Below are 26,341 nucleotides of genomic sequence, written 5' to 3'. Positions count from 1 at the left end.
CCATGCCCCACAATTTCTGAGCCTGCACTCTAGAGCCCACGAGCCACAACTACTGAGCCCACGTGCCACAACTATTGAGCCCACGTGCCACAACTACTGAAGCTCACATGCCTAGAGCCTGTGCTCCACAACAAGAGAAGCCACTGCAACAAGAAGCCCACACACCGCGACAAAGAGTAGCCCCCACTCGCTGCAACTAGAGAAAGCCCGCACGCAGCAACGAAGACCCAACACAGCCAAAAATAAATAAATAAATAAAATTTTAAAAAATACTGTAAAAACAACTTTGTGTGATAATGGATGTAACTGGTTTTACTGCACCCATCATTTCACAATGCATAAAAATATCAAATCACTATGTTAAATCTGAGAAACTAACATAATATTTTATGTTAATTATAACTAAAAAAAAGAAGTACCTCCTTATCAGTAATTACATCAAATGAAAATGATTATGCTCTCCAATCAAAAGACAGAGATTGGTAGAATGTATAAAGATACATGATCCAAGTATATGCTCTCTCCAAGGGACTCACTTGAGATCCAAAGACACAAACAGGTTGAAAGTGAGGGATGAAAAAATACATTATGTGAAAATAATAACCAAAAGAGAGCAAGAGTGGCTATACTAGTATCAGACAAAACAGACTTTACATCAAAGAAAGTTTCAAGAGATAAAGAAGAACAGGATATATTAATAAAAGGTTTAATAGAGCAAGAAAATATAATTATAAACATTTACACACCTAATTACAGACCATAAAAATATATTAAGCAAAAACTGACAGGTTTGAAGGGAGAAATAGACAGTTCTCCAATAACAGTTTGGGATTTCAATACACCACTCACAATAATAAACAGAACAACCAGACATAGGTAAGGAAATAGAGGACCTAACACAATAAACCAATTCGATCTGACAGATACATGCAGAACATTCTAACCAACAACAGTATACACATTCTAAGTGCACAAAGATTTTCCAGGATAGCCCACATTAGGCCACAAATTAAGTCTCCACAGATTTTAAAAGACAGATATCATACAAAGTATTTTCTCTGACCACAGTCGGATGAAGTTAGAAATCAACAACACAGAGAAAAGTGGAAAGTTCACAAAATGTGGAAATTAAACAACACAATTTTATCCAACCAAAGGATCAATGAAGAAATCACAAGGACAATCATGTAGAGACAAGTGAAAACCAAAACACAATATACCAAAACTTACGGGACACAGTGAAAATGGTGCTAGAGGAGAAATTTACATCTATAAATGCTTACCTTAAAAAACAAGAAAGATCTCAAATCAAGAACTTAACTTTACAACTTAAGGAACTAGAAAAAGAACAAACTAAATTCAAAGCTAGCAGAAGGAAGGAAATGATAGAGATAAAGCAGAGAACAGAAATATAATAGAGAAAAATCAATGAAACCAAAAGTTGGTTCTTCAAAAAGGTTTTTTAAAATTGACAAATCTTCATCCAGATGAGTTATGAAAAAGAAGACTCGAATTACTAAAATCAGAAATGAAAATGGGGACATTACTACTGATTCTACAGAAGTGAGCATTATGAGAGTATTATAAACAGGTATATACCAAATAAATTAGATAACCTAGATGAAATAGACAAGTTCCTAGAAACACAAAACCTACCAAGACTAAATCACAACAGAAAATCTAAACAGACCTAAAACTAGTACGGAGATTGAATCAGTAATGAAAAATCTCACAGCAAAGAAAAGCCTGATGGTGTCACTGGTAAATCCTACCAAACATTCAAAGAACTAAAATCAATCCTTCTCAAACTCTTCTAAAAAACTGGAGAGGAGAAACACTTCCTAACTCACTTTATGAGGCCAGCATAACCCTGATATCCAAGCTAGACAAAGAAACTACAAGAAAACTACGGACTAATATCCCTTATGAACATCAATGCAAAAATCCTCAACAAAATACTAGGAAACAGGATTTAGCAGCATACTGATAAAATTACACACTGTGACCAAGTCAACCCACAGAATGGGAAAAAAATATCTTTGAATCATATATCTGATAAGGGATTAATATCCAGAATATATAGAGACTTCTAAAACTCACTAACAACCAAACAACCAAATTAAAAAATGGACAAAGGACTTGAAGAGACAGTTCTCCAAAGAAGATATACGAATGACCGATAAGCACATGAAAAGATGATCAACGTCACTGATCATTAGGGAAATGCAAATCGAATTACAATGAGATGCTAGCTCAGACCCTTTAGGATGGGTACTGTAAAAAAAAAAAAAAAAAAAAACAGAACAAGTGTTTGCAAGGATGTGGAAAAACTGGAACCCTTGCACACTATTGGTGGGAATGTAAAATGGTATAGCTGCTGTATAAAATATTATGGGGTACCTCAAAATTTTTAAATAGAATGACCATATGATCCAGCAGTTCTACTTCTGGGTATATTCCCAAAGGAACTGAAGGCAGGGTATCAAAGAGGTATTTGTACACCCACGTTCACAGCATTATTCCCAACAGCTAAAACATGGAAGCAACCCAAGTGACCAACAATGGATGAATGAATAAGCAAAATGTGGTATATACAAAAAATGGACTATTAGCCTTAAAAACAAAGGAAATTATGCAATATGCTGTAACACAGATGAAACTTAAGGACATTATAGTAAGTGAAATAAGTCAGTCACAATAAGACAAATATTTATGTATGATTCCACTTATACTAGGTACTTAAAAGTACTCAAAGGCATAGAAAGTAGAATGGTGGTTTCCAGGGGTTGGGGTGGAGGGGAGAATGAGTTATTGTTTAATAGGTACAGATTTTCACTTTTACAAGATGAAAAGAGTTATTGGGATGAACGGTGGTGATGGCAGCACAATGTGAATGTACTTAATACCGCTGAACTGTACACTTAAAAATCGTTAAAATGGTAAATTTTATGTGCATTTTACCACAATGAAAAAAAGAAAAAAATGGATCATAGACTTTAAAGGAAGAATTAAAACCATAAAACTTCTGGAATAAATTGTTGTGGTCTTGGGTTAGGCAAAGAGTTATTAAATGAACACCAAAATCATGACACATAAAAGAAAAAATTGATAAACTAGACATCATCAACATTAAAAAATTTTCTGTTTCAAAAGACACCATTAAGAAAGTAAGAAGACAAGTCACAGTCTGGGAGAGAATATTTGCAAGTCATATATTTGATAGAGGTCCTGTATACAGAATTTTACAAAATAATAAGACAACACACATAAAAATGGGCAGAAGGTATGAATAGACATTTCCCCAAATAAGATGTAACAACAGCTGATGAGTAAATAAAAAGATGTTCAAAATCTCTAGTCTTTACGGAATTGCAAGTTAAAATGAGACAGCCACTCACATAGCCACTAGTGTGGCTCTAATCGAAACGAGACAGTATCAAGTGTTGACAGGGATGTGGAGAAACTGGAAGAACCCCCATATATATTGTTGGGAATGATAAATAGTACAGCCACTTTGGAAAACAGCTTGAAAAGACACTTAAATAAAAGTTAAACATAAATTACCATACAACCCAGCAATTTCACTCGTAAGTATCCACCTATGAGAAATGAAAACACCTCCACACAAAGACATGTATCAAATGTTGATAAGCAAATGTCCATCAACTGGGGAATAAATAACATGTATACAATGGAATGCTATTCAACAATAAAGTGAGATGAATTACTGATGCATCCTATAACACAGACAAACCTCAAAAACATTATGCTAAGTGAAAGCCAGATATGAAAGAATACATGTTGTATGAGTCCATTCACATTAGATACCAGAATAGGCAAATCTATAGGGATACAAAGTAGATCAGCAGTTGCCAGGGGCTGAAGGTGGAGTAGAAATTGACTACAAATGGATATCAGGGAATTTGGGGTGATGATAGAAATGTTCTAAATTTAGACTATAGTTATGGTTGCACAGTTCTTTAAATTTATTATAAGTTATTGAATTACATAACGATGGGTGAATCTTATAGTATGTAAATTATAACTCAGTAAAGCTTTTTTTTAAAAAAGGACACCCATGATCCCACTATTTTACTTAAAAACTAGACTATTACCCATACCATGTGGCCTCCAAAAGAGTAACAAATTTAGTGTTTATCATTTCCATCTTTCATTGTTGTCTTACAGATGTAACAGGAAAGAATATATTTTCATTTTGCTTGTTTTACTTTTTATTATGAAATTTTTCACCTAGATACTCTACACCTAGTTTTAACAATTGTTAAGATCTTCCTTAACAATTTATCCCACCCCCTTTTTCGCTTAGGTATTTTACAGTAAAGTATTGACATCACAACATTTCATCTTAAAATTCACATGCAGCTAGCTACAAAAAATAAATTTTCTAATTTAACCATAATGTCATCACACCTAACAAAAATACTCAATACCTACTTCATATTTAAATTTATTCAATTGTATAAAAATGTCTTCTAGGGCTTCCCTGGTGGTGCAGTGGTTGAGAATCCGCCTGCTGATGCAGGGGACACGGGTTCGTGCCCCGGTCTGGGAGGATCCCACATGCTGCGGAGCGGCTGGGCCCGTGAGCCATGGACACTGAGCCTGTGCGTCTGGAGCGTGTGCTCCGCAACGGGAGAGGCCCGCATACCACACACACACACAAAAAAAGTCTTCTATTGCTAATCTAATTTGGGTCTAAACATTACATTGGTCATTCTTAAATCTCCTTTAATCCAGAACCTCTCCTCTCCACAGTCCACCTTTCCTTCTCCATAATACTTTCTTGCTGAAGAGACCAGGGCAGTTGTCCTACAAAATGTCCATCTTCTACATTTGCCTAATTGATTCCATTAGGTATCAGTTAACTTGTACGTCTAATCCCTATATTTCCTGTAAAATGGAAGTCAGATCTTCAGGCTTGATTTATATATAGCTTAAACATTTTTGGCAAGTGTTTAGTTTTGCTTGATTTTACATTTTATAAAATTGGTATCACTTTGCCATAGTTCTAAGACATTTTCACTTAACATTCTCTTTTGGATTCATCCATTTTGTTGCCTGGAGCTATACATTAATTTTCACTACTGCATAAACCATTGTGTGATTATATTTAAAATTTATTCATTCTATTGAAGATTAACATTTGGATCTTTCCATGGTTTTTTTTTTTTTTTTTTTGCTGGGCTATAACATGTTCATAAACATTCAAGTACAGTTCCCAGGACACATGGTAAAGTTTCTCTAGGACATGTATACCTACCTATATGTGAACTGGTTAGTCTTATCAGTGGTCAGCAATCTATGGCCCAAAAGGGGCCTGCTGCAGTTTTCTGTAAATAAAATTTTATTGGAACACATCCATGCTCATTTATGTCTTGCCTATGGCTGCTTTTATACTACAGTAGCAGAGTTCAGTAGTTGTGAAAAAGATTTGATATGCCCCAAAGCCTAAAATATTTGCTACCTGTCCCTTTACAGAAGTTTATTGACTCCAGGGTTATAATGTATATCCAAATTTCCAAGAACACCAAACTTATACAAAATATTTGTACTAATTTACACTTCCACCAATCTAAACTGATCCATAACTCCCTTGATTTATAACCTCTGAGTCTCGGTATTTCCAAACTTCATAATTTTTGCCTATCTGTTGAGTGGGGAAAAAAATGGTATCTCAGTGTAGTCTTAATGTGCATTTCTCCAACAGCAGCAAAGTTGGACCTTTTTTTCATGTTTTTTGCTATTAATTTTTCCCTGTTCTGTAAAATGCCTGATGTCTCTTACCTATTTTAAAAAATTTTTATCCTATGAGACAGTAAGAAAACAAGACAACAATCTCTTTTTTAACCATGTGACAGTTATGTATCTGGACACTAATAGAGATAGAGATCAGTTCCGTGTTTTGAAAATAGCTTCTCTCAATTTGTGCCTTGTCTTTTAAATTCTTTTTAGTATTTTTGTGGAAAATAAGTTATTTTGAACAGCATCCAATTTAACAATCTTTCATTTTATAGTGTTTTTGTTAAGTTTTCCCCTACCCCCAGGTCAGAAACATATTCCCCTATATTTTATAGTTCTAAGGGTGGTATAATTTGTATTTCATATACAAGTATTTAATCTGTGTGGAACAGATTTTAATGTATGATGGAAGGTAGAAATTCAATTTGATTTTTCTAATGACTAACAACTGTTCTTTGCTCTTTCATATATAAGACATTATGATGTGATGAGCACATTGCAATATTAGCACAGGAATAAATGGACCCGTGTAATAGAATACAGGTATACCTCGTTTTATTGTGCTTTGCTTTATTGCACTTCATAGATACTGCGTTTTTGACAAACTGAAAGTTTATAGTAATCCTGTATTGTCAGATGATGGTTAGCATTTTCTATCAGTAAAATATTTTTTAATTAATGTATGAACATTCTGAAAGACATAATGCTATTGCACACTTAACAGACTACAGTATAGTGTAAACATAATTTATATGCACTGAGAAACCAAAAATTCGTGTGACTCATTTTATTGCAGCATTTGCTCTATTGTAGTGGTCTGGAACCGAACCAGCATTATCTCCTAGGGTCTCCTGTAGTTTTCAGTGTACAGGTCTTTCACCTCCTTGGTTAAATTTATTCCTAGGTATTTTATTTTTCTGATACAATTGCAAATGGGATTGTTTTCTTAATTTTTCTGATAGCTTGTTATTAGCTCATAGAAATGAAAGACATTTCTGTATCTTGGTTTTGTACCCTGCAAAGTTCATTTATTAGTTCTAACAGTTTTTTGGTGAAGTCTTTATGGTTTTCTATATTACAGTTGACCCTTGAACAATCCGAGTTTGAATCACATGGGTCCACTTATACGTGAATTTTTTTTCAATAGGAGATACTACAGTACTACATGATTTACTGTTGGCTGAATCTGTGAATGTGGAACTCCAAATACAGAGGAACCTCTAATATGGAGGAACTGTGTATACAGAGGGCCAACTATAAATTATACATGGATTGTTGACTAAGCGGAGGATTGTCACCCTGACTCCTGCATTGGTCAAGGGTCAACTGTAATATCATAACAATGACAGTTTTATGAATTCCTTTCCAATTTGGATGCCTTTTATTTCTTCTTCTTGACTAATTGCCCTGACTAGGACATCCAATACTATGTTGGACCAAACTGTTTATAACAGGTTACCTCTTCATAAGCAGTGTACTATTCATTATGCTGTATCCTCAGCAACACTTCAAATCATCAGACTCTGATTTTTGCCAACATGGAGGATAAATAATATTCTCACTGTGGTTTTAATTTGCATTTCCCTGATCACAAAAGAGGGTGAACATCTTTTTGTATGTTTTTAAGGACATGTAAATATCCTCTTTTGTGAGTACTTGTTTTTCTATCCATTCTTCAATTGAGTTCTTCTTTGGAAAAAAATCTTTTCCTACTCTGGAGATCATCCTTTCACTTTTCTAATATACTTTGAAGAAAAGTCGTCCTTGAGTCAATGTATAAATTTAAATCTAGTGGGTTTTGTGTCTTCCTTACCCTAAAATCATAAAACATATTCTCTTATACTTGCACCTAAAAGAATTGGAACACTGCCTTTGACTTTTAGGTCTTTGATCCACTGTGGATGAATTTTGGTGTATGATGTGAAGTAATAATCCAATCCCTTTTTTTCATAAATATATTCAGCTGGCCCCCCAAAACCCACTTATTCTAAAAAGTACATCCTTTTCCCAGTAATACTCCACATCATTCTGTTATAAATCAAGGGTACATACATGGTTGGTCTGTTTATGGGCCATTTTGTTCTAATGGGCTATTTGTCTATCACTGTGCCAAATCCTTACAGTATTAATAGTTTTATTAAAAAAATCTTGGATATGTGATTGCTCAAGTCTTCCTATCTTTTTCTTCCTCAAGAGCATTTTGGCTATTTTTGGTCCTTTGCACTTTCACATTAATTTTTAGAAGTGATTTCATTTTTATTTTAAAAACTAAATTGTGATTTTGATTGGGATTATACTGATTTTATAGATTAACTTGAGGAAAAGTGACTCCTTTATAATAAGTCTGCCAATCCATGAACATGGTATGTGTCTCCATTTAAGTCTTTACTATCTTTCAATAAAGTTTTATAATTTTCCCAATATAGGTCTCACAGATCATTTATTAGATTTATTTCTAAGTATTATTATAATCTATTATTGTAAAAAGCATTTCGCTTTTTTAAAAAGTATTTATTTATTTATTTTGCTGCACTGGGTCTTAGTTGCGGCACATGGGATCTTCGTTGCCCCATGCAGGATATTAGTTGCAGCACTCGGGATCTAGTTCCCTGACCAGGGATTGACCCTGGCCCCCCTGCAGTGGGAATGCAGAGTTTTAACCACTGGACCACCAGGGAAGTCCCACATTTTGCTTTTAAATTACACTTTCTGCTGTTACTGGCATAGAGGAATACAAATAATTATTGAAAATGTTTTTTCATTTAAAGTTTAGTGCAAGGAACTAAGACTAGCATCATAAAAAACCTTTTGTCAGCCTCCCTGCAAGGAATGCAAAAATAACTTTCTTTATTTCACAAACTCCCACCTATACTTCCACAAGTGTAAAATGGCACAGCCATTTTGGAAAACTCTTTAGTAGTTTCTTACATTTACATCTACCCCATGACACAGCAATTGCATTCTTAGGCTTTTACCTAAGAGAAACTGAACACATGTTCATAAAAGAACTTGTACACAAATGTGCATAGCAGCATTATTCACAATAACCAAAAAGTGGAAACAACCCAAATGTCCAACTGATGAATACAGAAATAAAATTAAATACAATGGGGCTTCCCTGGTGGCGCAGTGGTTGAGAATCCGCCTGCCGATGCAGGAGACACGGGTTCGTGCCCGGGTCTGGGAAGATCCCACATGCCGCGGAGCGGCTGGGCCCGTGAGCTATGGCCTCTGAGCCTGTGCGTCGGGAGCCTGTGCTCCACAACGGGAGAGGCCGCAACAGTGAGAGGCCCGCGTACCACAAAAAAAAAAAAAAAAAAAAAAAAAATTAAATACAATGGAATGCTATTAACAATAAAAAGGAACTGTAGCATGTCCTGATACCTGCTACAACATGGATGAACTTAAAAACCATCATGCTAAGTGTAAGAAGTCACAAAAGACTACATATTTTATGATTCCATTCATACAAAATATCCAGAATAGGCAAATATATAGAAACAAAACATAGATTAGTGGTTGCCTAGGCCAGGGGAGAGGGGAGGATAGGGTAAAAGGAGTATAGGTAATGGGCATGAGGTTTCTATTGGGGATGATGGAAATAATCCAAAATTAGATTATGGTAATGGCTGTACAACTCTATAAATATAATAAAATCCACTGAATAGTACACTTAACATGGACAGCTTTTATAGTATCTGTAAATTATATGTTGATAAAGCTGTTTTTTAAAATGTCATAGCAGCCTTATTCATAACTGTCAAAAAATGTTCATCAACAGGATGAATAAACAAACACACTGTAATACAGTTACACCACAGAATATAATTTAACAATGAAAAGGAAAAAGCTACTCCTACACAACAACAAGGATGAATCTTCAAACATTTTGCTGAGGGTAAGACCCAGACCAAAGAATAACATACTGTATGCTTTATTTTAAATAAAGAGGCAAGACTAATCTATGATGGTAGATATCACAAAAGTGGTTGCCTGTGGGGGGCAGGGGAGGGCATGAGAGAATGACTGCGATGGGGCAGAAGGGAATTTTTTGTAATGTAATGAAAATGTTCTTTATCTTGATAGAAATGTATGTCATATAACTTTATGTATGTGTCAAACCTCATCAAACTGCACAGTTAAGACTGGTACATTCTACTGGTACATTCTATTGTGTGCAAATTATACTTCAATTAATAAACAAACCTAGCTTCCCACTGAGTACCTGTCTCCTATCTGAAGAACACATCATTTATAGAGTAAACTGACAAGTATAAATGCACTGATTAACAATTCTTTTCATATTTCTAAGGGCTCCAAGCCAACTCTTAGAAGAATAGCCTCCCAGCTTTACAGTTAAAAAAAACAAAGAAAATCCCCCCAAAATAGTTTTAAGATACCTTAACATACAGTAACATGTAAACCTCAAAATGTTCCATCTGTATGTTATTCCTCTTTTGCCACACTTGAGTGCTTTGAATTTATTCCAAGAGGAAATCAAAATAATGGTGTTCTTTATATAAGCATAGTATTAAAGATGACAGTATATATAGGATAAGTCTACTTTCTTCTCTCCCCTAGAAAAGACCCTGATGAACTCAAGTCTTGAATTTGACTTGAAATAATTATTTGTTAAACCCTTACTATGCAATTAGTACTATGCTACATATCAGCTACTCTCATGGAACTCACAATTTACTGCGAAAGACAAAAACCAACACATGATATAATAATAAACACAATAATTAAGCACTCTTCTATACACGTCAGGAATGGCAAATACCTGTAAAGCATGCAGCCACTTCTTCCTCTTTTATAAATGGCAAACATAATTAACTGATAGTGTGGCACTTTTTCTTGCTGAGCAAGGATGCAGTCTTAAAATTCTTCTTAAATGTAGAACTCCATGAAGGCCCTAACAATGTGCTTGAACTGGCAGAGGAATTAAAACCTATATGCTTCTGTTATAGTGTGATAAAAATACACAGAAGAAGCACACCAAAGAAGGCTAGAGAAAGTTTTAGAAAGAAAGCAGAACATTCACTCATCAACCAACATTCATTTACATTACCTACTATGTGAAAGGAGTTAGGACTACCAAAGAAATTAAAGCAGTAACGTATGGTCGCAGACTTCCAAGAACTCAAATTCTAGTGAAGAAACAAAACAATGATAAAACAGGGTGTTGAGTGATATTAAGAATACACAGGATGTTTGGGCATCTAAATAAGACCATGATTAGTGAACCCTTCCAGGAAAAAGTGACTCTTTGGCCAAGTTCTGAGGCATAGTTAGCCAAATAAAAAAAGATGGAAAGGGTGTGACATCACCAAGATGGTGACATAGGTTGTTCCTGATTTCACTCCCCCTCACAAGAACTAACAACTATCCATGGACAAGACACCACTGAGAAAGATGGAAGGGAAGAATACATGGGAGGCAAGGTAGTATGAAAAAATACAGCACGTTCAGAAGAACTCTTAAATACTCTTGCATGGCTTGACACAGAGTCAATCTTGAAATATGAGAAGGACTTTAAAATGTAGTAAGGGAATGACAATAGCTGGGATACTACTGGTTTCATAAACTCTACCATTCAATTATTACTGTATGCATGTATTCCTGAAGTAATAAATTTAAATTTAATGAAGAACAAGCTCTAAAGAAATAACGGATCAAGCAAATAATCATTAATAGCTACTAAAAGCATCACGCAAAAGTCTGATGGGAAACTTTATATTGGCTCACAAACCTGAGCCCACTAATCAATTTTTAAAATAAATTTTTAATTGCAGAATAGTCTTAGATTTACAGAAAAGTTTCACATAGTACAAAGTTTCCATATATTTCTCACCCAGTTTCCCCTGTTGATAACTTCTTACATTATTATGGTACATTTGTTACAACTAAGGAACCAACATTGGTATATTACTATAATTAGACTCCACACTTTATCTGGATTTCCCTAGAAGCAGTTCTTCCCTAATGTCTTTTTTCTGTTCCAAGATCCCATCCAGGATATATTACATTTAGTTACCCTGTCTTCTTAGCCTTCTCTGATCCATGACATTTTCTCAGACTTCGTTTTAGATGACCTTGATATTTTCAAGTCATACTGGTATACTGGTCAGGTATTTTGTAGAACATCCCTTGATATGGGTTTGTTTGATGTTTTTCTCATGATTAGACATGCGTTTTTAGGGGGAAACCCACAGAGGAATAGGCCATTCTCTTCACATCGTATCAAGGGTACATGCTATCAACATGATTTATCACTAATAATATAACATTGATCACCTGGTCAAGGTTGTGTTTGCCAGGTTTCTCCAGTGTAGTTATTTTCCCTCCCTTTCTGTACTCTATCTTTGGAAGCAAGTTACTAAATACAGGCCACACTCAGGGGGAGTGGAGGGAGTTAAGCTCCCTCTCCTGGAGGGGGAATAAATCATATAAGTTACTGCAAATTTTCTGTATGGGAGAGTTGTCTCTTGTCTCTTATTTATTCAAATAACTTATTTATATTAGTATGAACTCAGGAATTTTATTTTGTTTCTCATATTGTCCCAGCTCTGGCCATTGCAAAGTATGTCAGGTTGGTTCCTATGTCCCTCTGATATGCCCCCAAGCCTATCCTTTTGTTTTTTCAGCACTTTCTTAGTTTCTGGCACTACAAGATGCTCCGGGCTCATCTTAATATATACCCTGTTGCAGCCCTAGAAGCAGAGCCATTTCTCCAAGAAACTGTGGTTCCTTTTATTGGAGAATGATAGAACCACCGATCAATTTTTAACATAAAATAACCAGACATTCTATACCCCCTGATGCTGAGATGACAGGAAGTGTGACGCACCACCCAGGAAATACTTTTGCCCCCCTTCTCCAAAAAAACAAACAAACAACAACAAAAAACACCTGAACTTCACTCTATCAAGCCTCAAGAGCTAATTAATAGTTTATAGGAAATCCTATAAAGATGTAACCCTGAGGTCCCCCAGTAACCATGTGAACTGCCATGAGGTGAGGCCATAAATGGCAACTGAGACTTGGGAGAAAAATGAACTAGCCTAAGGCTATATAAAATCCATGTCTCCAGTAACTATGAGGCCAGTTCTTTCCCTATTCTTCCATGGTTTGGCTATATGAACCAAATAAGTGTCTCCTTTCTTGCTTATGCTCAACTGAGTTCAGCTTCTGTTACTTATAACCAAGAGAGCTAACAAATATAATAAACACGAATAAGGAAAGGCATGGGAAGAAAAATGGATTCAGGACATTGAGAGGGGTAGGATACAGTCTGAATTGCTTAGGTCAAGTCATATTTTAGGTGAGATTTTTTAAAGCTAGGGAGAATTTATTTGTGTTTAGAATTTAATGATCTATTATTACTATTCTCCTGTGTTTTGGTAGTATTAACTACAGGGTTCATTTTTTAGCATATAATATTCATTTCAATCACACACTGACCATTTATCATAATTTTAGAAATCAACAGATCCCACATCTTACTTTTTAGCTAATATAATTAGGATCTAAAATGAATAAATTATTTATACAAGCTCATATATCCAAGGCAGACATGCTGAAAGCACAGTGCAATAAAAAAGAAATAGTCTGTGAAGCCACATAGGACTTGGTGTTTTCCCCGGTTCTTTCTCTCACCTAGTGCTTTTTCTTTTTAATATAAAATTTTAATAGGTAGTACACAGACAAGATAGGAAATTCAACAGCTTATATTGTGAAAAGTAAGCCTTTGTCCCGGTTCTTTCTCTCACCCAGTGCTTTTTCTTTTTAATATAAAATTTTAATAGGTAGTACACAGACAAGATAGGAAATTCAACAGCTTATACTGTGAAAAGTAAGCCTTTGTCCTATCCCTGTCCCAGGAACCCCTTCTTCCCCACCCTTTGGCAACCACTGTTACAACTTCTTGCATTCTCTTCTAGTGGTAGTCTATTTAGGCTTATTGAAGACTTGACCTTTTAGACTGCAAGACATATAATGATCACTAAAATTTTTAAAGTTATTCAGTGGCATTAGAAGGACTGGACTTGGGAAGGCCTGATAAAAGTGGGACTAAAGAGAAAGGAGTAGCTATGTGATACTCTATCCAGAAGCACTGACATTTAAAAAGGCAACAAGTTAAAATTAAAAACAAAAAAACTTTAAGGATCAAGTAATGTTCTTTAAAGGCATGATAGTTGAGGTTTTTAAGAGCACCTATTCTATTATTCACTCTGCTTGTCTAGAATTCTCTCGGGATCTTCTTGACTATTGCAGCAAATAGTGGGGAGGGTACTGATTTAACAGTGTAACATCTCCTGGACATCTAACAAAGGAAATTTAATTGTTCCCACCTTCTACTCCTACAAGTGTCATTTTTACTCCAATTGTTTTAGGGTAAGAGAGATTAAAAAGAACTGGGACTGAAAAGAAAACACTGAGATTAATAACACATAACCAAGATGGATGGAGAAAGAAAAGGGGGAATGACGAAATTAACCTGAGAACACGTTTAGCTAGCAGCTACAGAAATATACAGGCAGTTCAAGTACTCATCCTCAACAAGCAATAAAGTAAACATCTCTTCTTTTTTGAATTTTACCCAGTAAACTCCTGACTTAAAAGGGGATGGCTAAGATACCATGTATACTGCTCTCAACAAAGGTTAGGAATTTTAGAGTACCCATGGGAAAAAATCTCTTCGCATAAGTGACATATTAAATATGGAAAGAATTAAATCAATTATTGAGCATACAAGGTAACAAAAATTAGTACATTTTTAGAAGTAGAAAACATATCTCATTTTCGAGTTGAAATGAGAATTTTTTTCAGACTTATTTTTTTAACTCTGCAGAAAAAAGTTTTTCTAAATTCCTAGAACAATGGCATAACCATTGCACATTTAAATATCCAAGTCCCGAGAAAATGAGTAATAATTCTAACAGAAATACAACATAACTTTGGTATATTTTTAACAAGTGTCATGGGATAATGTGAATTACATATTCCTTTGACCAATTTCTTAAAATAGTAGGAAATAAATTATAACTGGAATGCATTTACAAATGTTTAAAATTTCTTAATCATCAGGATTACTCAAAGTGAATTTTATTACACATCAAATTATTTAATAGAAAACAGCTCTAAAACTATAATGAGAGACAAAACATATGCTATGTCACATACCTATGCTTGTTTAAATACAACTTGGGTTAAATATATTAAATAGATGAGATCCTATCAGTCTGCATTTTTTTCTTTCAAATCAGTGAAGAAGGAAAAGTAAGCATGAATAGTTTATAAAAATTATTTTTCCCTTCACTACCAGTTGCTGGTAGTATCTTAAGAACAGGGTGTACCATTTGTATCTGCTTTCTCATTTGCATAAAACTATCCTCCAAATAAATCAATGGGTAAAATAAATTGACATCAGTCCAAAAGTACATTTTCCACTTTCAAACATATAATTAATACTCAGTCTATATTTGCAGTCATATAAAGTTTAATCTAAAAACAGTGACAGTGGTTTGTAAATAACTTTAAAAGAATTTCTATCATCTGTCTAACAACAAATCAATTTTGTGCTTGTGTGCACAGTTGAGGACTATATTATTAAAATAGTCAAAGAGTTATTTAGATGTGGTTTTCTTAGAGATGAATTTCATTTCCCTGATCTGTCAAGAAAACACCTAAAACAACAACTAAAAATGCTCAAAACCATGTATGCATTCTAAAGTGAAATCAAGGAACATGTGACCATTAAAAAAATCAATTAATGGAATTACTAACAAGAATACTATGTAACAGAAGAAAAATGAAACTTTCAATTATTACCTAAAGAAGTCAAAAGAACTCTAACATTTTATTAGTACCTTCCTCAATACTAGAAGAGATTTTATAGTAGTATCTTCCAATTCTAAAAGGTTTATAGAGGCTGTATTAGAGTCTTAAAAGAAAAAAAGTAACCAATAACACTAGGAAATTATGTGTAGGCTGCACTACCCTCTAATGGTGAATGGTAAGAGAAGTATATGATCAGGTTATCTTATCCACAGATATAAACTATAAAATCACAGCTTACCTCACAATTTCCATAATTCCAAAATATCTTGAGTCATGGTTTCAGGATGTTTTTTAAGTAAAGATTGAAGTGTTACACCACTTTTCCCTAAAATTTTAAGCTTACATGTGGTAACCTTCGGACACACAACAATTAGGATGCTAAAGTCAAACGATATTATACTGCATGCAAATAGTATTTGTATTCTACTGTAATGTACTTTATATCCTTTTAATTGCCAGAGACAGGATTGAATTCATTCATGACAAGCTAATGAGTTAAATAGCTATGTCTCAAAACAGACTTACTGCTAAACACTAAAGTATCATTCTTAAAACCATCAAGTGGGCTTCCCTGGTGGCACAGTGGTTAAGAATCCGCCTGCCAACGCAGGGGACACGGGTTCGAGCCCTGGTCTGGGAAGATCCCACATGCCGCGGAGCAACTAAGCCCGTGCACAACTACTGAGCCTGCGCTCTAGAGCCCGCGAGCCACAACTACTGAAGCCCGTGCGCCTACAGCCCGTGCTGTGCAACAAGATAAGCCACCACAATGAGAAGCCCGCATACTGCAACGAAGAGTAGCCTCTGCTCACTGCAACTAGAGAAAGCCCGCGTGCAGCAGAGAAAACCCAATGCAGCCAAAAATAAATAAATAAATAAATAAATAAATAAAAACCAAAAAAAATCAAGTGTTTTCTAGAATAAAGATGGTTATACTACTTACCTCAGTCTTTTTACTAATGTGATCTGTAAATGAAAAAAAAATGGTGAGACTTCACTGAAGAACATAAACATATAAAATATTTCAGTATGTAAAAAATATTTAAACAAAGTTATTGAAAAGAATTTCAAAATTATAATAAAAGTTACAGAAGACATTTGGGGGTTGTCTGGGACTCACATCAGAATTTACTTTTCTAGGGATATGATGTTAAAATTTACCATATAATTACTAATTTGCTCAGCTTAAAAGACATATCCCAGTAAATGCCACCCATACCAAGGGGTATTATTAAATTTTAAACATTTGTATCCCATATATTTTAGATTTGTGGTTTCACATAATTTTGCAGGGAGAACTTGCACGGGGGTAAGTATGTCTGAAATCAATCACAGGGTACTGTTACTGTAAAAATTGTACAGATCACTGCCTTTGTGGAATAAAATAAAAGGTAGAATAGTAATTTGTGTCCTTCAAAACTATTACCTAGTTTTTTTTAATTTTAAAAATACATATCATAGTGATTTGATAATACTGTGAAAATAATCCTAAAAATTAATGCATGCTTATAAATGAATACAAAAAAGATGGCATAACTGTATCCAAATTAAACAAATCATTAACTTAGTAACAACACAGTATTTCTGGGAAGTGATTACAAGGAAGACATAGGGAATCCACACAGATATAAGGTTGAACTAAACTACAAATAGGTAGCAAGTGTTCTTAAATTGGAGATGATCAGGATATCTAATATTTAACAATGCTTCTCATGCACAGCAGAAATTTTCCATTCTCAAGGACTAAAAATAATTTAATACCATAGCTTCTTATGAGAAATCTATTTGAGAATCTAAAAGCTGGTCCAGTTCCCTAAAGCATCTGTTGATCAGAATAGAGTCCATAAACCCAGTAAATGTCAAAATCACATGTTTCAGGTCAAACTACCAAATCCTGGTGGGTTATCCATTCTTCTAGCACGTTCTACTTAGTATACAATGTGATGCCAGAAACCCAAGGAAGAACTATGACTGTGTTAATCATGTTTTGAAATAGTTGCACAGCTTCCCTTTAACAGTATCGTACTAATGTCTTTCTCAATGCATCTAATAAATTTACATAGTACTTAAACATATGAAAAATTAAAAAGTTTTAAAAAGCATTCTTTTCATGTCTCTGCCTAGTTTTTAATGACATAATTCTTATATTAAAATCTTTCTTACTAAAGTTGGAAACTTAACATATATCTGTTCTTTTTAACCCCGAAACAAAGCAACTTAGAGAAGCAGACTATAGGGAAAAGTTTCCTCATCCTTAAACGAAAACAATATGGTCCTCTAAATTATTCCTAACTTCACAGGTAGGCTTATTTCTGAAAACAGTGAAGTATTTGGGGGGTTGGGGTTTTTTTAGATTATTGCTATGGTCTTATTAATCCTCATGGAACAAATGCCCAATGTATTAAGCTTAAATTCATATGAGTCAAACTGACTTCTTGGTCAGTGAAGAAACAGCTGTTCATTTGGTCAGCAACTATTCTTTTTTCTTTTTGAATACAGTTCCTTGTGCTATACGGTAGGACCTTGTTGTTTATCCAGTTAGCAACTATTCTGATTGGTAAAAGCACAGCACTCTTCATTAAAATTTTCTGTGATGACAGTAATGTTCTATACCTGTGTGTCTAACACTGAAGCTACTAGTTACATATGGCTACTGAGCACCAAATGTGGCTAATGCAACTAAGGAATTTTAAATTTTAGTTCATTTTAATTAACTTATCTTTAAATTGCCACACATGAATAGTAGTTACCATATTATACAGCACAGACTTAGAGTTTTCACCATTTCCCAATTCAAAAATAATGTGCTTTGTGCTCTGTCTTCAAAAGTTCAGTGGATGGTATAATTTCCTAGTCTTCTTTGTTCAATAAAACCAATACAAATGATATTATAAAGAGATTTCTGATAGTAAGTCTCATTCTAAAAATTTACATTTTAATTTTCTAAGATATAGTTCCAGATAACTTGAAGAGGTTGACCAGTAATGGATGAAATCTGAAAATACTATTCCTGGTCTAGTGTAAGCCAAATCAATTTATGTACAAGGACAATATGTTTCAAGATGACTCAAAAACTACAAATATCAATTTTTATTTTCAGTGAGTTTTAGAAAAGCAACAAATTCAGAAATATATAAAATCTTATTGAAATTTTATGAGGTTTTAATGACTGATTTTAAATTACTTTAACCCCCAAATAGTTTATTTTCAAGCAGGTTTACATTTTTTACATTTTAAGTAACATATTAATAAAACAATCTTTACTTATTTTAAAAATTAGAGAGGTACTTAAAATGAAATTATACAAGGACTAAGAATAGATTCTTTAGTGTAATAGATTTCATACGTATATTACCTTCAGATTGAAACTCTTTTAGTGATATTGTGAGAGGTTTGTCTTTTCCCTGATGAGTCTTTCTTTTGTCTTTTTTATTCATAACCCTTGACTGAGTTGATGCATTTTCAGCATTTTCATATTCCTAAAAAAAATTACCAACAATAATTAAGCTTGGTTTAACACTAGTAAAATCAACTAACCAATGGGCAATGTTTCTTAAAGTTTTATTTTTTAAAGAGGCAAATAAGAAAATCAAAACATAGGCTAGCCAAACCGTATAAAAAGACACCTGTTTATTTATACACTCAATCTCTTCCCTCTTAAACACTAAAATAAAAATAAAAAGCTATTCCTTGGTCTGTAACTCGTAGTTGCCACCCTCTTCTTCTTCATTTCAGGACCAAACTTAACACAATAATCTACAGTCAATTTCCTTTCTTGACCACACTGAAATCTGGATTCTGCTAGTCTCTGACACTAAAATTAAAGTCACCCTCCTCTTCAATGCCAAATCCAAAGACATTATTTTTTCAAGCATCTCTTGGTTTTCTCAATACACTTCTGACTATTCTTAAGTCTCCTTCACTGGTTTCTCTTTCCCTAACTATATTCTTAAAAATGCAGCCGCTGTTTATCATTATTCCATTCTTAACCTATTCTTCTTATGCTTTATACCTGTTGTTCCTCAAACTCAAAATTTAAAGTTCTACCTGATGACTTGTGTATGTACAGACAACTCAAACAGAATGTTCAATAAACATCTGCAAACTAAATATGTTCACCCTGCCTTCCCTGCTTGATCTTCTAGTAAGTACTTTGCTTAATGCCACCATCATCTACACAACTGTCTAGGCTAATAACCTCAGTCATCCTTGCTTATTCTTCCTATACTCTTCATATGCAAATTAGTCCCTACGTCTTGCTGAGTTTATCTCCTAAAGATCTCTTAAATCTATTCTCGTTTATTCATACCTTCTGTCACCTCCCCTGTCTTCTCTAGCTTGACACTGCAACACTCTCTAATTTTAGCCCCTCCATTCATCTTCTACACTGTTACGGCATAAGTTTCTAAAATGAAAACCTGAAATCAATCTGAAAGTTAAAAATATTCAATAGCTCTCTGCCAACAAATGTATAAAACTCAATCTCCTTAGCCTGTACATGAGGTTCTTTATATTCTATTCTGGTGGCAGTATCTCCAGCAACTCTAGGTCCGTAAATTATAGTTTTTCAAAATGCTACTCTTTCATGTGTACATGTCTTATATACTTGTCACTCCTTCCCTGAGAATGCCTACTTTCTCTTGCCTACTGCTGAACTACTAATACATTAAGACTCTTTAAGAATGCTTTCCTAAGATATCCTGCCATTTGTGACAACATGGATAGACCTTGAGCACATTTTGCTAAGCGAGATAAGTTAGACAAAGGAAGACAAGTACTGTACGATATCACTTATATGTGGAATCTTTAAAAAAAAAAAAAAGTCAAACCTGTTAAAATAAAATGGGTAAAATGGTGGTTACCAGGGGATGGGGATGGGGGTATGGTGTTTAAGTATACAAACTTATAATGAGTAATAAATAAACCATAGAGATCCAATGCACAATATAATGAATATAGTCAATAATACTATACTACAATGCTGTAATATGATAAATATTGCTTCACTGGCAATCATATTACAATATATAAATGTATCAAAGTAACACACTGTATACCTTAAATTTACAAATTGTAACATTCAAATTTATCAAATTAAAAAAAAGAATCCTTTCCTAAAACCCACCCCCATCAAAAGCACAGAAAATTCTTCTATCTTGCTGAATTCCCACTGCACTGAAAACATAAAATCTCTCAATACTATACACTACAATTATGGGTGTGTCTCCTTCACTGAACTCAATAGCTTGGACCATGTCTTTATCTTTGTACTGTATGCCTAGCAAATTTTAGCTAGTCAAAAAAATAACTGGTGAATGAGTGACAGAATAGAAAATGCCATCCCACACCTTAGCTATAATAAAAATCCTTAGGCTAAAATAATTATAGTTATTTTATTGGAATATTGACTTAAAACTCAATGGCTACATCAATGTAATCACATCAAACTAGCCATCACATACAAAAGGAGTTTCTCCATTCTCTGAGAGTCATTATAGCCTGATAAAACCTATGCTTTTAGGTACCAGGCCTATGCGCCAAAAAAACTGGCTGGGAGCATATTTTACCAACACCATCTACTCTACTCCTTCTCTATAGGTAAAGCTAATCCTTTTAGCTTTAGAATGTAGACATATATCTAACAACAACAAATCATCATTGTATGATAATATTCTTTTTCATAAATTTTATCTTCAAACTGGGCAAGTCAGAAGGATTTTTCCAGTGTAATGTGAAAGTCCATTTAAATGATTAAATCATAGTAAAGCTAGCTGTATCCACTTTTGTAATTGCCAGCTTTGTGTCTAAACGGACAAGTAACAACAAGCATTACAGTTATTCTTGATTATTCTGGATAAAAGGAATGGGGACATGGAAAATGAAACTAACACATATAGTGTACCAAGTCCAGTCTAACCTTCTTCCCTTGAGCTATAAATAAATAGCAAAATCATCTACTGTAAATGTTAATTCTTCTCCTCCCTTCCTCTTGAGTGAAGAAGCTAGTGTACAAGACATAGTATAAAGGCCCTTACGCATGACCAGACGCCATTTATGATCAACCACTGAGTAACCACAAGTTGAATAAACTTTACAGACCAAAAAAAATTCCCAATATATGTAAAGGACTAAAATGTCAAATAATATGGAGATGATATAAATGCTCAATTTAAACATAGAAACTGGAAACAAACACTACTTTCTGTGTAAATGTCCCTACAGTTACAAGCTGTAGAATGCATTTCAACACACAGCCCAATATCAAAGTTTAGTGATAAGTGCTGAATTCACAAGGCCAAATTATCAGAAATGTCGTTCTACTTACTTCAGTTAATTAGTAGTATATGTCTAGCAGAGGGTCTCTTAATGGATGCCCCTGTACTCACAGTTACTTAAATTTTTAAAATTTAACTATTTTCTATGTTCATTTAAAATAAGTTAAAATAAATCATCTGCTATTAGCCTCATTTCCTCTCTCCCTTCATCTTGGTTGGAGAAATTTCTTAACTGAACATTCCAAATCACCAGACAAAGCTCAGTGCTCGTGTTTCTGTTCTCTCTCAGAACTTGAGGAGACATCTCATGAAAACTTTGTTAATTACTTTGTTACAAGGATAAATTTTTAGGACAAACCTTAAGGAACTTTTATACAAAATTCAGGAAAGGTGGTTCTAACTTTTGACCACTTAAACCTAAAACATCTAAATCCATAAATGTGTAAATACCTTTTTGTGTTCTTCATATTCTAATTTACTTAGCAACAATGCCTTCTCAAGATCTGCTTCAAACATTTCAGATGTCAGCTAAAAATAAAAAGAAAGTTTAACGACAAACAGATAATAGCATTATACAACACGACAATATATACAGGATAAGAAAACAAATATTTTAATAAAGTCTGGGTTCTCCAAAGTTATCTATCCATGCCAAAGTAGAGAACTCTGTGTTTTATAGAAGATACCAAAGTAAAAACATACTATTTTGATATTTTTATTTCCTCATTGTCAATTATCTGTTGTATAATAATCTTTTTACTGTAATAAAAAAAAAAAATCTCACAAAGGAATTGACACCATAATAGATGTTAAAGATGCTATCTAGTTTTGGACACAGAAAATATATAACAGTGATTATTACTCAAAAATATAAGAATACTGAAAACTCAATAAGCATTATAAAACATACCATTTACTTAATACAGACTAATTCACAGGTATAGAACCTTTAAATAAGGGACCAATTGTCCTGGTATATGCCTGATGTTACAGAAAAATTGTAGTGCATCTTTTTACTGCTATCTTTTTATTCCTTTTGTATGACTTCCCTACCTTTAAATTCCTCTAACACTATAATAAAATGGTTCTTTGTGATCTGTATCTTTTGGTTCCTCTTTCTCACCACTCAATCTCACCTTAACTTATAATCTAGCTTCTGCCACCCTCCAATCAAATTACTCTCTAAGAATTACTTTTCCCAATTGCCAAACAGAATTGGTACAGTGGCTGGATGGGACTTTGGGTTGTCTACCTTTGGGGATAAGGTATATCTGCAGCTGAATAGGATAGCTGCCACATGTAAACATCCTGGATTTATTTACATGTATGTATAGACCTATGCATACTGTGTAATAAAAGCATAAATTTAGTAGACATCCCTTGTTTTTGTCTGTCCATAATCCCTTCCTTTATTCCTTTGAATAACTACAATTCAATCCAGTGTCCTAGGATTCTAGCAACACAGCCAATCACCTAATTCTATATACCACCCACTACCACACCCACACAAATATGTGTATGGTATCACCAACAACAGGATGGGAGCAAAGGACCTAACTCTTTTTTGTTCTCCTAGGAACTAAAATTTGAGAACACACACAAAGTAAGTGGGGTTCAATCAGCTGATGATAGTCTCTAAAAGTGAGTGTACTAGTTCATGCCTCTGAGCAGCTCAGAATTCCTTTATTTCCATCTTTCCCAAGGTCTCACTGTTTAGTTTTTAATTCAAATCTGTGAATCACTCAGTATCATTTTGTCAAATTGTTTTCTGCCAAAGTTATTCAGAATTGTTTCTGTTGTTTAACGATTTAAAAAAAAAAACTAAACTAAAACAGAAACCAATTCCAAAAAGAAGTCATGTTTCACAGGGACACCTTAAAAAGTAGAAAAATGTTAACACTGGACACCATGAACTAATAAATCTTTTACTTCTAATCAAAGCATTTCATCCAATCCTATACTAAGACAATAGGTTTATCACAGAAAAAAATTAATCTCAGAGAAAAATAGTTAGAATTAAAATGGTAAATAAGGGCATATAGCACTAGAAATTCTGGTTAAGCCCCAAGTAAACTGTACATACTTTTTCTATGGAGTAACTGAAAAGAACTGAAGAATTAATTCTATCCAAATTAGTAACAATCAGGAAAAAGTAACCTTTTTTAAAAGGTTAACCTTTTAAGTACTTTATTATATAAATGTATATTAAAAAACAATATACAGTTAAAAGGTAAAAAGGAAGTGGATTCATGTTACTGTTACACAAAAAAGGAAGTTTACATCAATTTCTCCACCTAAACTCAAAGCAAACTGAGTACAAAATATTTCAATGTAATTAGAGCATAGCAGTCATCCCAACATAAAAAAAGTAACAAAATTACTTAAGTCTATTCTGAGAAAAGTTGGTTAAATTTACCACTAAGCTTTTAATCCATATTAATGACACTTAACATTTACAGAAAACACATTTAAGATTATTTCCAATATGTCACATATTCTGACTGATATTCCAAAAATAAATTAGTGGCCAGAAGAGGAGACAAAGTTGGGAGTCTTGCAAGATGCCATTATTTTTTTTTCAAACTATCTCAAGTAACTTAGATATTAAGACAGCTGATTCTAAGAAAATGATAAAAACTGAATGAAATGGAACTTTTAAAAGTGAAAAATACAGCTCTCCCCAGCATTTGATTCTAAATATAGCAGTTTAAAGCTTACATTTACCTTTTAATTATTAACAAAAACTAGTATACAAGGAAAGACGGTTAGGCAAAAATGATTTAAATTTCAGTTTAACTCTTTGAAAACTAGGAAAAACTTCCCAAATGTCACTGTATGATCATTCAGCCTATAAGGATTCACAGAGAACCCTCTATGTACTTTGCCTCTAGTCCTTTAAAGTAGCAGCAAAAATTTGGTTTTTGCCCTCAAAGAATTTCTACTCTAGTTTGGAATAAAAAACTAACACACATGACATACAGAAAATAGAATAAGATATTAAAAGTGCTACAAAAGTTGACAGAAAAAAGGTAAACAAGAAACAGAATTCAAAGAAGCATACAGAAAAGAAACTAAGTTGGTCCTTAAAGAAGAGATATAATTTGGATAGGTAGCAAAATGAATGGAAGAATTTTAGGAGGAAAGAGTCAGGTGAATAAAAAGTATGATATTAAGAATATATATATTATGGGATACATGATAAAAGATAAATTCTATACAATATAAGAGAGATGTGGAAAAAACCCAGGCTTTGGGAGATCACACAGGTGGATAATTTAAATTTCTATTCCACCCATTCTAGCTGTGATCTGGGGCAAGTTATGTAACTTCTGTGAATCTCAGTTTCTTCATAAATAGAAAGGAAATAGAAATATCAACCTTGCAGTGTAGTTCTGAAAATTTAGAGCTATAACATATGTAAAGTACCTAGCACAGTGTCTACCTGGCACAAGAGTTACACACAATAAATTAGAATTCCCCTTCTCTATGCTGGAGAATAGTAGAAAATAAGATTGCTTAGGTAGGGTAAAATTAGGTTCCAGACACTCCCTAAAAATTATGGATTCAGGATAGATGAAAGAGGAACACTGATAAGAGTAATTTTAAAGAAATAAACTGTCATATTAGAAGAATGAGAACTTAGAATCAATGGGTCTGGCTAAACCACAGCAGTTTCAGCATACAGGAACCTGGACCTGAACATAGCAATGCAGGAAACAAAGGCGGCTATTTCTCAGCAAAGAATGACCAAGTTTCAGAACACTGATTAAATATGAAGAATGAAAGAAGACTGAATCAAAGATAAGATTTTTTACTCCAGATAACAGGGAGAAAGGTAACACAAGACTACTATAACCAGGAAAGAGAAAGAAAACATGATTCCAAATTCTCTAAACATTCCTTAATTAGAGAATTAGTTAATCATAAGACTGCTGTCAATGTAATTAATCAGTACATGTAGAGGTAGAACTGGGAGGGAAAAAAATCTGTGCCTGAAAGACAGGCACTGGACATGAAAATGCAAATAAAACCATGATTTTTAAAAAGTATCTTATATGTTAAGTTTGCAAATTGAGAATTCCTCATCATTTTCTCTGTACTTATGGGAGGAGGAGGAAAGGAAGAAAAAGAGGAAATAGTAGGCACTAAAATGCCTACAGGATTGGAGAAGATACTTACATGTGCCCAAGATGGAGTACTTCAGATCCCCTTCCTCCTGGCTTCCTTCATTGCCTCCTATCCCCATCTAGTAGTAAAACATTTTTTTTCTATTTAAATAAATAAACCTATAGCTCAAGGGTTTATGATCAGTTAAAGAGTATGAAGAACCAATGAAAAATGAGAAGGACAGTAAATATTTTGTAACTAGATTTTTAAAAATTTGTAAATTGAAGTACCATAAAAATTTTACCCACTTTAAATCCAAGCAAAACAAATCCCAAATGAAGAATTAATCTTCATTT

General features: G+C 33.8%; 1 protein-coding gene across 4 annotated transcripts in view; it reads right to left on the bottom strand.

Moving 5' to 3' along the window:
• GKAP1 (G kinase anchoring protein 1) overlaps nucleotides 1-26,341 on the bottom strand; it is an 80,867-nt gene that overhangs the window by 38,055 nt on the left and 16,471 nt on the right. For all 4 annotated transcript variants that reach the window (XM_059072311.2, XM_067041272.1, XM_059072312.2 and 1 more), the window contains 3 exons: nucleotides 22,329-22,406; nucleotides 18,959-19,082; nucleotides 16,547-16,569 (listed from right to left, as the gene is read on the bottom strand). In XM_059072311.2, coding sequence (XP_058928294.1) covers nucleotides 16,547-16,569; nucleotides 18,959-19,082; nucleotides 22,329-22,406 — 225 coding nt within the window. The remainder of the gene's footprint in view (nucleotides 1-16,546; nucleotides 16,570-18,958; nucleotides 19,083-22,328; nucleotides 22,407-26,341) is intronic.

Source organism: Kogia breviceps, chromosome 8 (genome assembly GCF_026419965.1).
Source record: "Kogia breviceps isolate mKogBre1 chromosome 8, mKogBre1 haplotype 1, whole genome shotgun sequence".
Classification (NCBI taxonomy): Eukaryota; Metazoa; Chordata; class Mammalia; order Artiodactyla; family Physeteridae; genus Kogia; species Kogia breviceps.
Note: the sequence above shows the minus strand (reverse complement) of the source record. Positions and strands in the feature narration are given on the sequence as shown.